Raw genomic sequence first — 14,206 nt, forward strand, 5'->3', positions numbered from 1 at the left:
TGATGGATTTTATCATTTGTGATCATCACACTGTGAAAAAATCCAAGATGGCAACCAGGAAATCCATGACACAATCCCAAGAAATTATTAACAAAATATGGCTTGTAGCATATCAAATGAAAGGAAATTTTGTACAGATTACAATTATAATTATGTTTTCAAGTACATTAAACAAATTAGAATAATTAAATTTAATTTTAACGGCTTCAAGTACCCGTGACAATTATGAGGTGAGTTTCTACCACTTTTGTATAATTTTTTATTTTTAAATCAGAGTCAAGTCTTCAAGAGACATTGCAGCCATTTTTTCTTGTTCTCATGTAACGCTTGACACTACTTATTTTTTCAACAGAATAAACATTTACAACACCAAAACTTTATCGAGGTAGGTAGTTTTCATACCTCTGTGAATTGTAAAACAAACCCAATAAAAGTTATTCTTTTACTTAACTAGATAAGTGGTTTGTGTTTTAACTCATTTAAAAGTGTGGTCATTGTCGATTATTCTTTTTCAAAGAATTTATTTTTTTAAAATATTCTTTTCCTTTCCATAATTAAAAACTTATGTTTTCTAAATAACAAAAATAAAACGAATATTTTATGCTCATAAGTTAGTTTACAGATTTTTGTGCGCACTAACCCGACACACAAAAAATCTCATGTTTATATGCGTTCATTACTACTTCTATCGATTCGTGCATAAAAAGATTTTATTCAATTCTTTTCAAATTTTAGAACAAAAATTAATATATTCGCTATTAAATTGGTAAAATTTATTTGTTATATATTTGCTTTTTGGTCACTTTTTTCATACCTCTGTGGATTGTAAAACAAACCCAATAAAAGTTATTCTTTTACTTAACTGGATAAGTGGTTTGTGCGTTTTAACTCATTTAAAAGTGTGGTCATTGTCGATTATTCTTTTTCAAAGTATTTATTTTTAAAAATATTCTTTTCCTTTCCATAATTAAAAACTTATGCTTTCTTAGTAATAACAAAAATAAAATGAATGCTTTATGTCTGTAAGTTAGTTGACGAACGTTTTGCTTACAAATATTTTGTGCATATCACGACGCACAACAATTCTCATATTTAAATGCATTTGTCACTATTTATATCGACTCATGCATGTTTTTATCAAATTCTGTTCAAATTTTAGGACAAAAGAAATTAATATTTTCGCTATTAAATAGCGTTTGAACAGTTTCTATCTTTACTTATGTTTTTACTGCAAAGTGTAAAATTTGAGATAGTCTAACTTTGTGTTCAAAGATAATTCTTTTCTCTAATCAGCTAAAAAACTATAAACGTTGTTGATGGGAACAACTTCTGCTTTGAGTTTTTATGTGAACACACCCCGACCACTTATTTGCAAAAAGTGATCTACCACCAGTGGGCACGCTATGCTGGCATGTTTCGTCATTAATAATCGGATTTAAATAGCGATTTCTTTGAATATACAAGTCACAACAGAAATATTAAAATGCCATTTTAAAGTGAATTTTATTGTGAATCCAGTTATATAAGTTTTATTTTGATGGAGGTAGGAGAAATGTACTTATTACTGATTTAAAATGAATGTCAAATTAAGTAGCAGTGTGTGCCTTGTCCAGTGCTGAAAGTTATGGTTTCTGGTATTGCTAATTAAAGATTTATCTATTTGAGGGACATAGATAAAAAAAATAAGGGTTGAAAACAAAGGAAGGATTTGAGATTTTGGTATTCAAATATTTGGATACCAAAATCTCATATCTTTTCTTTATTATATATATATATATATATATATATATATATATATATATATATATATAAAGCTGAATGCCGTGTGTGTTTGTGTCTGTACACGAATAGCCTCCTATATGGTTTAATATTATACAAAACTGATCACATACAGAAGAGATATCAAGGAGCAAAAATGGGTATTTTTCATGTTGAGCAGGAGTGGTTTATTAAAATTGTGGGGTTTGCATACGCGCCTGGTCCCCAAAGAATGGAAATAAAAAAACTAAAAAAAAACTTGTGCAAGGGTTTTTGATATAGATGCGGATAAGAATACTTTGATAGGTATGGTTCAGCTTGAACAGGGTATATAAAAATGGTGGGGTCTGTGTTAGCACCTGGCATCCATAGAATTAAAATATGCCACAAACTTTAATAAAGGCTTTTAATATCTATTTGTGTAAGTATACTTTTATAATTATGTTTCAGTTTGAAGAAATATGGTATAATAAAATTATAGGGTCTGTGTTCGCGCCTGATTTCCATAGAATGGGAAAAAAAAATATTAAAGACAAAAAGATAAAATTGTGCTCATGCTTTAAAAAGCCCTCATAACCTTGAAATCACTATTATAGAAGCATATGTGGGCTTTTAACATTTATATATATATATATATATATACTGAGTTTGTGTAATTCAGTAAATTTTCATATACCAATGAGTTTTAAGCCAAAAAGAGTTGACTTAAGGAGTAAGCTGCAAAATTATCATATTTCATAATTGAGCATTTATATACTGTGAAAGCAAAATCAAGACTTCAAAAAAGGTGTTGATGGCAACAAAAAGTGTATTTCATTTTACGTTACAATTGTTTCCATGTCCAGTCGAACAATTTCAAACATTATATCGTCTGAAAATTTTCTAAAACCAGCATTTCTTCAGACTTTATGAATAAACACACTTTTGACAATGTAGCATTTTTGAAGAGAAAGAAAAAAAATGGAAAAAATTCCCTTAACGGGAAAAGCATGCGAGAAACATTTACCTTTGCTGTAGTTATGGAAAAGCCCATTTAAATATTAATATATCGCCTAATTTTCGTATCCTTATTTAAGAACAGAATCATAAGAAGTTTTCACAGAAAACCCTAAGCCATTTAAAAAACATTTTTTATATATCCCATTCGTTGAGTTCCTAAATTAGATCTCGCTGTTTCTTTATTTCCCAATAATTAATTTTTTTATAAAAAGAATTTTTTAATTTTTATTTCTATATTTATAGTATGGCCTTGCAATAACGTTACGGTTAATTTTAGTTTCGTATTTGTGGCAAGTAATGTTTACAGATTTTCAATATTATAGTACTTAGATTTAAGACCGTGTTAGGTTTACAGTTTAATTGAATATGAGAATAAATAAAAAGGCTGTATTATATATATATGAATCCTTGTATAACATTTTGAGTAAGGTATTCTAATCTATTTATTATTATTTATTATTTAATGTTTCAAAATTTATTGCCGTTCTACTTGAATATATCTTCATATCGTTTCCAAAGACAATTATGAAGGAAGATAATCCAATTATATTGTTAATTGCTATTAGTTAATTCTGTTGGAAACTGGGTCGATTTTTATTTCCTATAACAGCTAAAGGAGATAATTCAGGCCGTTTGATGTTTTCGTTTCATTACTAGAAGGCGTCTATGATTTAATAATTAATTTAATCAGACAGATCCAGAATGTGTTACGATGGTTTATTTAACAAATTAAGGATATAAATTATGTTTTTAATCTTAAAAAAAGATTGGTTTTTACTCAATCTCCCGACAAACAGTAATCATCATTTCCTATACTCATGAGTGCATAAGCATGAAGCACTATTGTCCGTATAAAATAATTGTTAATATTTATTTTAAAATATTGTAATTATAAAGCCTCTATAAGAAAATTAAAGTTATTTAACTATTTATGGAATTATGAAAAAGTGGTCAACTTCCAACTTCCTGTTGTTGAATACTTTGTCTGACTGCCAACTCTGAATGCCCACCGAGAGTATATTTCTGTTACTTGAGAGACGGTTAGAACAATAGATTTTGAATTTAAGTTAATTAATAAAGGGAGACTACTTAATGAGCTGATCTATTGTTCTAACCATCTCTCAACTAGAACCCAGAAACATAAACAAACAAATAAATTAATATACAATAATTATGTTTAAATACAAATCATTTATAAGTGCAGGTACAAATGAACATATAATAATTTCCTCAATATAAAATATATATTAAAAAAAAAAAAACTTAATTATATTAAATAATATAAAATGCTAATTAACACGTTCCAGGCTATTGTTTGCTGCAAGACTGTTACTGTTTACATGTTTACAGAAGCTCATTTAAACCAAAATCAAATAAATATCTGACAAAGAGATCTTTCTCGAAATATGATAGAAGAACCAAGGCAAAATAAGAAGAATATTTGAAATTTTACATAAAGTGTATTCACACGTAGGGCAAATTATGAACAGTACATAGGGCCCAAGCAAAACTTGGCTGAACTGCTAGTGTGTATATATATATATATATATATATATATATATATATATATATATATATATATATATATATATATAATCAGCAGGCTGCCTGGCATTACCCGGTCGTAAAGTATGCTTAAATATGATATTTTGATTAATGCAGATTTTGTATTATTATATTATATTGGATCCAATATAGACTAATGATTTACAAAGTTAAAAAAAAATAACGTAATGAAATATATAAAAAAAATAAAGTTTCCTAGGTTCCTTGATAATGCGTTGTTATGGGAATGGGATAATTGTCTCGAAGACAACAATAAAATGAAATGTACTGGACAACGATATCACATAAGAAATAATGAGGACAAGTATCGTCGAAAAATTAACAAATTTTTATTTATATAAAAAAATAAATAAAATTCAATTCAAGGAAAGAAAATTAAATATGTCTAACTAAATGAAATGATTTAATGATTCAAATTCTACCGAGAGAAAAATATATCATCAACAGTCAATGGTCACAATAAAAGCAAGAAATCGTCTGCTTAATTAGATACAGGTTCTAAGGTAAGAGAGATGTAAGAGAGATGAACGTTTTGGTTGAAAAACTCACTGAATGTCCTTTGAAATGTGTCCTTTCTTTCGTCTCTTTTTTTTTTATATATATTTCTTTCCTGTAAATTGTTTACATTTGATTACATGCACGCAGGTTAGTTTTCATATTTTTGTCCTTTGGATTGTTTACGTTTCATTACGCGCGCGCGTGTGTTAATTGCTCCAAGTATTTGTTTCCAAAGCTCATCGAAGCCCTTGATTTATAGTAAATATTTCACTGCTACTTTGACCCTTCCTTTGCTGGGTTCATTCTTTTCTTCAGTCAATATTCTAACTTTGACTGCTGATCAAAACATATTTTTACCGTTGCCGCCAGACCCCTGAAAATTGACCTTTTTTTATAATTTATGAACACAGCCTCAAAACCAAGGTCTGATTTCTTGCAATACAGAGTTAACCCCCCTTTTCCTTGGAAAAAAACATGGAGTCTACACCTGATGAAGGTCGAAGGTTTTATTGACTGAAATGTTGTACCAGTAACACCCAGGATGAGAATAATTGTCGAAACAATCAAAACAATACAAACATTATTAATCTTTAGTTTTACGTTTGCAAAAGTCTTTGTTCATATAAACTTTACGGTGATAATTTTTTTTCAAATTTGACCAGGGAAATACCGAATGAGAATGTGTTAGTTTTTTAGTTTCTTAGATTATCTTGGACACACACACAAAATTTAATTTGCTTTATATAGCAGTATAGGAAAAATATCTGTTCCAGGATGAGTAAAATGAATTTTCTGAATAGAACAGTTTTGCACCACTTTTATGGCCTCTCACAAAGACTAAAGTCAAGAGAAAATACTTCTAAAACTTGTGCTTGTATTCCAATTTTGACTCAAATCCATTATAATTCTAGTCTAAAATGTCTAAAATTCTTAAGAAATTGAAATTCAGAGAATCTTGCATAATTAGTCAAATGAATACAAGTCAAATTTAATGCAAATCTGAAATATTTGAATTTTTAAATCAAAAGTTGTGCTCATATTATGTCTTGTAAAACGCCTTTAAAATAAATACTCCAAAGAAACTGACACTTTGAGAAATATTTATTAATTGATATTTAACACCTATTGTTGAAATTTTAAAAAATTGGAGGTATCTGAATTTTATGAAAGGCATCTACTCCCTTCTTTGTACCCTTTTCATAAAACTCAAACTAAATATGGTCCATATTATTTTTAACATCTGGCAGCTGTGTTCTAAAATTCATAAAGATCTGTTACTTAGTTTAGGAGTGAATCCTGCATATACAAATATGTAAACATATACACACACACATCTAACTTTATATAAAGATTAGTAATTTTGCCATCAACTCCTTTTGTCTAATAAACCTTTCATATTGATAGAATGTTTACATTAATAATCTGGTGATTGTTGATCGTGGTCTGTAAAAACATATCAAAATAATAATATTCATATAACAGATTTTATTTTGTTTTGTTTTCTAAAAGATATGAGAATAAAGAAATGGCAGTTAGCACTTATTCTTTCGTCAGAGGTCAGAGTGGAGGTTAAAATGATTCACTAGCAATAAATCATCATGACTTATATTTTTGTAAACAGAAAAGATTTGTTTTTTGTTGAACACAAAAGCATACATATACAAACACACTGACAAAGTGAGAGAAAAAGAAAAAAACAAAAACAGACGTGTGTGTGCGCGCGTGTGTGTTATCATCTATGTGATATACAAAATAAAATGTTTTAGTCAAGAGAAATGGAAAGCAGAGAAAAACAGCAACTCCCAAATGAATATTTTTATTTATGAGATTCTTCTACGTTCATTTATTAGCAAAAAATGGATGCCATAGAAATTGCTTTGCTTACACAAAATCTGACAAAAGTGCATTTTTTTTCTTGCAATGTGAATAGCAAGAATTATAAATAAATCATTAAGTAAAAAAAATCATGTTTTTCATGTTGAACTTATGTTAGTGCTGTGTGTGCAGGCATACATACACACACATATATATATATATATATATATATATATATATATATATATATATCTATACTCCTATAAATTTGGGTTCGTTGTGTATTGATATTCATATTAAAAACCTTTTTTTCTATTTATTTAAAAAGAAAAAATAACTTTATTATATATGGGTCAAGGAATTGCATTCAACTGCAAAAGATCTAACTAATTTGCATATTCTTTTTAATATTCATTTTAATAAATTCCATATTAGTTTTTTTTTGGTTTTCTTATATCATCTTTAGTTAACTATTATGTGTAATTATATTCATGCAGATATTCTACATGATTTATATTTGCGTAATATTTGCTTAAAAAGGTAAACACAAACCTCTTTCTATATATATTTATGTATGCGTATATATATTTGTTTAAAAAATTTTGCCTAATAAATTTGTGTGTTAGCTTTTGGCCTACAGATATGAAACTTAATATATAGGATAATCAAACCAATGCAAAACTTTATATTTGGGTTTTAGCAGGGGAAAATCGGTGCAAAAATGTGAAAATTAAAGAAATGAAATTTACCAGGTGAAGGTCGAACGACGGCATTACTAATAAGCATGTGTAGCATAATAGCTATTGGTTTATGTTTTAATTTTTAGCCTTGCAGCAAACATGTCTTCATAGCCCAGGCATTAATGTCAAAGGAAAAAGTAAATCGGAAACTAAACTTTTTGGTTTCAATTCTCAGTGGTGGTGCAGGAGTCATTTTTTTTTTTTAACCCAAGAACTCCTTGAAAATCTACTGTTTCTGCACATCTCTCGATTTTGTTCAGATTTAATCTGCCTCTGAGGTCATCAGATCAAAACTTGTCTTTAAAGAATCACATTACCTATCCGTCTTATCATTCCGATATCATTTCTCTCCATGCAATGCATGTCCTCAACTCTCATTGGCCAAGTTTCCCTTCCATATATTATCATATTGCTTAAACAGTGTTGTAATTTATATTTAGTTATTTATCCCTTTATTATCCGAGTGTATTTTTATCAGTAGTTGTTTACAAATAATTTCGCAATTTTAATTGAAAAATAATATAATGTTAAATATATCTGCATAAAAAATTGTGTAACCACTTCTCGTGTGTGTATTTCTCACCTCTGCGTAACTTACACATTATTATTCTTTTATTTACTATTATGATTATCAATTGATTTTGGTGGGTTGTTTTTTGTTTTACGGCATATCAACCTTTTTCAGGTTATTTAATGCCGAATCTAGTTATTTTGAGGAACGATTTTTAATGGAGTATATATTTTTTTTAAAGTCAGATTCTATTTAACCCATAGTTGGGACCCTAACAGGTACTACCACTCCGGGTCAGAGGGGACCTGGGAGCAATGGCAATTAAAGGGTGGCTCCACACTCCCCAAAGCCCGCAAGGTGGGGCCTCACCATCGGATATAGTTTTAGGTCATATCCAGGACCGATTATCAATTGATGTAAAAATATCATAGCATAAAGTACTGAAACAGACGTAAAAATCTTATTTAAAAATAATAATTTAATTCTGAAATGAAATCCACTAGAATGTATTTCAGTTTCTTTGTAAGCACATCACATACGGCATAATCATGTTGCTGGTTCTTGTTAGATCACCAAAGTTAAGCAACCTTGGTACTGGTCAGTACCAAATGGGTGACCAATTTGGGAATATCAAGTGCTGTATGTAAGAGGACATTGACACCTCCCTGCAAGAGCTGCAAAAACGTAACGCCCTCAGCTCCTCTAGTGGAGATATACATGCGACTGAGGACCCTTTGTGAATTTCATACTCCCACGGAACTTCCTCCTTCAAAGGAAGCCGGTTAAACCTGTCTAAGGTTAGTGCTGCAATTTCATTTAAGTTAGCTATTTTAATCTTTTGTTAATTGTTGAAAAAAGAAGTAAATTACTTAGTGACCCCTTGAAAGTTTAAAAAGAATTTGAAAGCATTCAAACTACCAAAGAAAGTTATTTAAACTGGATTAAGTTTCTTTAAAAATATCCTCAATTAATTAAACGAGTGAAAGTTTCGTGAACTATTTACATTCAATTATTTTATAAATAGAAATTTAAACGTTCCATTAATACAAGTAGTTATAATTTTATAACAATTTGGTTTAAGTAATATTTTAATAATCAAATGATGCTGTGATAATGAAATTTAGGTTTCAAGATCAATTTAAAAAAAAGTGTTACGAAAAAAAAGAGTTAGTTAAAAAAAAAAAATAATAATTGAAAGAAATCTGTAAAGTAAAAATGAATCCCAGGCAATGCCGGGTAGATAAGGCTTGTTGTTATATATGATTTAATGCTTGAAAGTATATCAAATATTTATGGTTAAAGATGAACAGAGAACTTGTTTTATGGTTTCTTCATTCGAAAATAATTTGGATAAATAATACACTTCTCCTCGCAAACGCATTACATATTGGGGGTAATGTCGTTAAAGCTGCCTGTTTTTACATGCATGGTGGGACACATATTTATCTCCCTCCATCTCCCCAGGCTTCCAAATTCCTAGTCTATTTTATCTGTCTCTGTATAATGGTGTCCTGTATTAGAATGACATTGACATTTACTGTAGAATGTCAAGCCACTTGGCTGGACCTGTATTACTCTATCCCTTATATCACCCCTCAGCCCCTTCCCCTAACAAGGAGGTCTTGATTTACGGCCCTTTTTTTCTGAACAAATTATTCATGATTCATTGAAGTTTGCAGAGTTATCCTTTCCTTTATTTAAGCCACTCGCTTGTATTTTTGTTGTTGTTTTTTTTATGACAATATGTCCAAGTTTGGCCCATATTGATGGAGAAAATTCTTTTTAAAAGAAAACAGAAAGTAAATTGTGGTCAAGTAGAAAAATGGATCATGGCGTTGGTGGTTCGTAAATCTGTGCACGTTCTTCCTTCCTCATCGGGGGGGGGGGGGGTTATTCACTGTTGGATGAGACTTGCTGCTTTATTGCTGATGGCGTCTACATTTCAAAAATGCTTACCATTATATCCTATTATTAGATTAATGGAAGGTGTGATAGTGACAGCATTGTTAAAACACAAATCTCTCTGATGTTTATCCAAACATGTAAAAACACTGGAAGAATACCCACCTCTCGATAGGTTCAGTCTATCAATTTTTATTCTATTCATTTACTATATTTACTCAGTGTTGTCCAAGAGTCAATATTTCTTTTCTTTTTATAAATTATTATTATTAATTTTGGTAAAGTTTTACTTGATTTCTACCTTAACATTTTCCTTGAAGGTTTTTGAGTATGCTAAAAAACGAATATTGCATTTAAATCTTCTGCAAATAAGTAGTTTTCCACATATTAAGCAATATAAGTTCTTATCTTATCGCTGGTGGCCATCTTGGTATACATGAGTGTATAAGTAAATACAATCCTAAGAAACTATGTGTAAACGCGCATATAAATGAAACCGCAACTGACAAATAGAGTTTCACAATTTTATTAATTTTTAGCATACCTGAAAACTTATAAAAGTTGTCATTTTAAAGGAAAATGTTAAGGTGGAAACCAAGTAAAAATTTTACCTTTTTTTCTTAAAGATTTGCCTTGAAAAGATCTCACTGTTAAATATTAATCAATTATTATTTTCTAATATTTTTAAGGCTGTTAAAAGAAAAAAAAATTATGGTGGACCTGTACAATACACACTCCCTCCTTATGTTTTTTCCTTTTCATCCTTTTTCAATTTTTTTTAACGGATTATTATCATTTGGACACTAATCTACCATATTATCAAAGAAATAAAATTCCAATATTTGTAGGGGTGCTTAGTTTCGAATACGATGTTCTAGTAAATCGATCCGCCATATTCAAATGCTCTATGAGAACACACACACCCTTCTTATATAAAGTATGGTCCTGGATATGACCTTAAACTATATCCGATGGTGAGGACCCAGCTTGTGGCCTTTGGGGAGTGTGGATCCACCCTTTAATTGCCATTGCTCCGAGGTCTACTCTGACCCGGAGTGGTAGTACCTGTTAGGGTCCCAACTATGGGTTAAATAGAAACTGACTTAAAAAAACAAATGTATTCTATTAAAAGTTTTTTCTTCTGAATCACTGGATTCGGCATTAAATAACCCGAAAAAGGTTGATATGCCGTAAAACAAAAACAATCAAACCAACCAAATATATTTAAAGGAATTTTCATTTATTAATATAAGGGTAATGATATTATCCAATGTATTCCATATTGTTTTCGCTGGTCGCCATGTTTGTTTTCATGTGCACGTGCATTCAATTTTTCACTCACTCAAAAACTTAACATTAGATTAATCATCCAACCAAAAATGTCATTTTCTGAAACCTCATTAAGAAAAGAAAACGCCATATGTTAGAAAGAAATAAAAATTACGTCACCCAATTTAAATGAATTATAACAATGATGTGTGAATACTGCGTGGATCTTTGGACTTTTGATTGGAATTTATGTCGAATTTATTAAATTGTAATTTTACTTTATAACCAATAATTCAAAGTATCTCTTCTAATACTACACTTCATCTGTTCTGTTCTTGGTTGGTCAAGGAGAGTTCCTTCTAGACTAAGAGAATTTTTATTTTTTATAATCTGATCATCTGTTTAACTCTGCCCTTGTGGGGCGGCCAATAAGCAGGGGCATGTGCATACAACTGGAGTCAAACCGGGGTTCTAAATGGGAGCCACTTTTCCTGATGTTCCATTTTACCAAAACCCCAAATTTCTTTTCTAACTTGTTTTTATTCTTCAGTGAAAACCTTTTTGTTCTATCAAAACTGAAATATTTTATTTTTATACATTTTAAAAAAAATATTATTTCAGTGTTTGGCAGTATCTCCTTCAAAGCCGGAAGATTCCTTTATGTTGGTTGATGAGGGTTTATTGGATGATCTTGAAATTGAACCAGTCGCCTCAAACTTTTTGGCCCGCCACAGAAATAGCCGTCTGAGTCAAAGTACAGACATGTTAGACACGCCTACCTGTACCCGCAACACATCACCACGAAACCATGACGACAATAGGCAGACTTTAAATTATAGGTTGTCTAATTCTCAGTAAGTTATACATTTTTCTTGTTTCTATTTCTGTTGTAGAAATCCACAAATTACCCCTCAGCACTTATGGTTACAATATTGGGTATTTAATGATTGTTATTTCCATGATGTAAATCTTGATGGTGTAATAAGTTGACATTATGGCTGAAATAGTTAAGAAACAAGTCAGTGTCTTATAAGCAAACTGATTTTATTTTCTGTATTAAATATTTGTGCATGAATACAATTGTAGCATAGTGGAGCATTCTTTGATCTAAGCCTGCAATGAACATCTCTGGTTGGGATTCTGCTTGGAATCCAGTGCTGTTGACTTGTTCACAAATTTTTCTGTGGATATTTCATCTCTCAACTGAACCAATAAAAAAACTTTTCAATTGGATGATTAATATCATGATATGATTGTAATCGGAGAGTGGAATGGGCAAAGAAGTTGATTTTACAAGAGGATGGTTTAACAAGTATTTGTTTGCATTAGGAGAAAAAAGAATTCATTGCTGTGGTGAGTTCTTGCTGTGAATGTTTTTTTTCTGCAAAGAGTCACATCATTCCTTACTAGATTGCGAAGTCGGTTTTCTACACTGTCAAGGCAAAAAAGAGTGCTCAGAGCAATACATTCTCATATATGACAATGGTATTCAATCTTAGGATGTACCTTGCTCTTATACAGGTAGAGGATTACATCAGGATTGAGAGACTTTCTGGAGTAGTAGAATGATCCAACCATTTTTCCAGTGACCTTAGCAACAGATTTGAATAAGTCTTCCATTTCAAGTCTGGAGTGAAAGTCAATTGAAGGAGTTTATCAAAAAAGGGTGTTTTATGACTTTAATTATGTTTAAATATTGACTGTATCTAAAGTTGCCTACGAGTCTTTTACCCCCCCCCCCTTTTAGCTGTTTTTTTCCAAATTATGTTTCACAGTTAAATTTAATTATTACAGTATAGTTTGGTCATTAAATTATTAGTTAAAGTCAAATATTATAAAACTGTAATGTTTTGTTAAAGTATAAATGTTGTTTGGATCTTTATGAAATGATTGAATGTAAATAGCTTCCAAAACTTTCAATCTTTTATTTAAATAAAGACTTGCTGAGAATTTTAAAGCCAAAACTGATTTTTTACTTGATAGTTTAAATGCTTCCAAATCCATTTCAATTTTTTTAATTCATTCTTTCTTTCAACTATGAACAAAAGATTAAAATGACTTCCTTGTTTACAAAGAAACAGAAATGCATTCTGATGGATGTAATTTTTTAATTAAATAAAAAAGAACACTTTAAAAACTTAATCATGTTATGCTTTTGCATTTCCGATTAATATAAAAATAACTCAATTGCCAAAGATACATAGATGTGAGAATTCCACAGCGGCAGTAGAAATAATTGTTGATTTTGCTTCGATAATTATTTTTAATTAAAAATATTTTTATAGAATAAGAAGACATTTAACTTACTCTGAGTTAATTATTTTTTAAAATAAACAATGACACGTATTTATGTTAAAGGTACTAATAAATTATTAAATATTTCAAAACTATTTTTATATTACAATTTTTAGAACAAATTTTCTGAGAAATCATGCCAAGGAGGCCATTAATACAGGATAATAAGGTTTTGCTAAGAAAATAAACATAAAATTAAAACACATTTTCTTCAAAACGTATGGCCAAACAGCGACATCATTTAAAAAGAAAACATTTTTTCACATTGCGTTTTTTACATTGCGTAGATCCTATTTATTGAAAGGGAGGATAGAAGGTAATAACATACTACAAATATTAAATTAGTGTATCTATGTATTAATTTAATGTTCGTAGTATATTATCACTTTCTATCCTCGATTTTAATAAGATTTCCCAATAATTTATCATCTGGAAACCATGACACGTACGTATGTACATTAAAGGTTCTACGATATTAATATATAGATTGATTTTGCATTGTTAACGCTTTCAAATGCTGATAATGATTCTATATTTTTCTCTTATTTGAAAATCGTTTTAGTGATACACATTTTTTAAATTGCTATAATATGCAAATACATTAAGATATATATATATATATATATATGTATTAAAATTCTTAATAGCTATTTGCGTTTGATAAATTGTCAAAGATGACAAATAACAACAGGAAATTTGAACAAGCCTGAAATATCGAATGATATTAAAATGTTCACCTTGAGATAACATGAAAACATTTTATTATTAAAAAATTGTTTTTATTACTAATGAGTTACCAATTATCAAGGTGAAAAGCCACTGAAGGATAAAGATTAATGGGGATCTTTGAACT

The 14,206-nt window shown here is 29.7% G+C and overlaps 1 protein-coding gene across 1 annotated transcript in view; it reads left to right on the forward strand.

The window, feature by feature from the left end:
- The window catches only part of LOC145256416 (rho guanine nucleotide exchange factor 39-like), a 100,835-nt gene that overhangs the window by 83,100 nt on the left and 3,529 nt on the right, over positions 1-14,206 (forward strand). The window contains exon 12 of the mRNA XM_080115292.1: positions 11,680-11,912. Within this exon, the coding sequence (XP_079971418.1) occupies positions 11,680-11,912 (233 nt within the window). The remainder of the gene's footprint in view (positions 1-11,679; positions 11,913-14,206) is intronic.

This window comes from Euprymna scolopes, chromosome 32 (genome assembly GCF_053919585.1).
Source record: "Euprymna scolopes isolate OS-2025 chromosome 32, ASM5391958v1, whole genome shotgun sequence".
NCBI lineage: Eukaryota > Metazoa > Mollusca > Cephalopoda > Sepiida > Sepiolidae > Euprymna > Euprymna scolopes.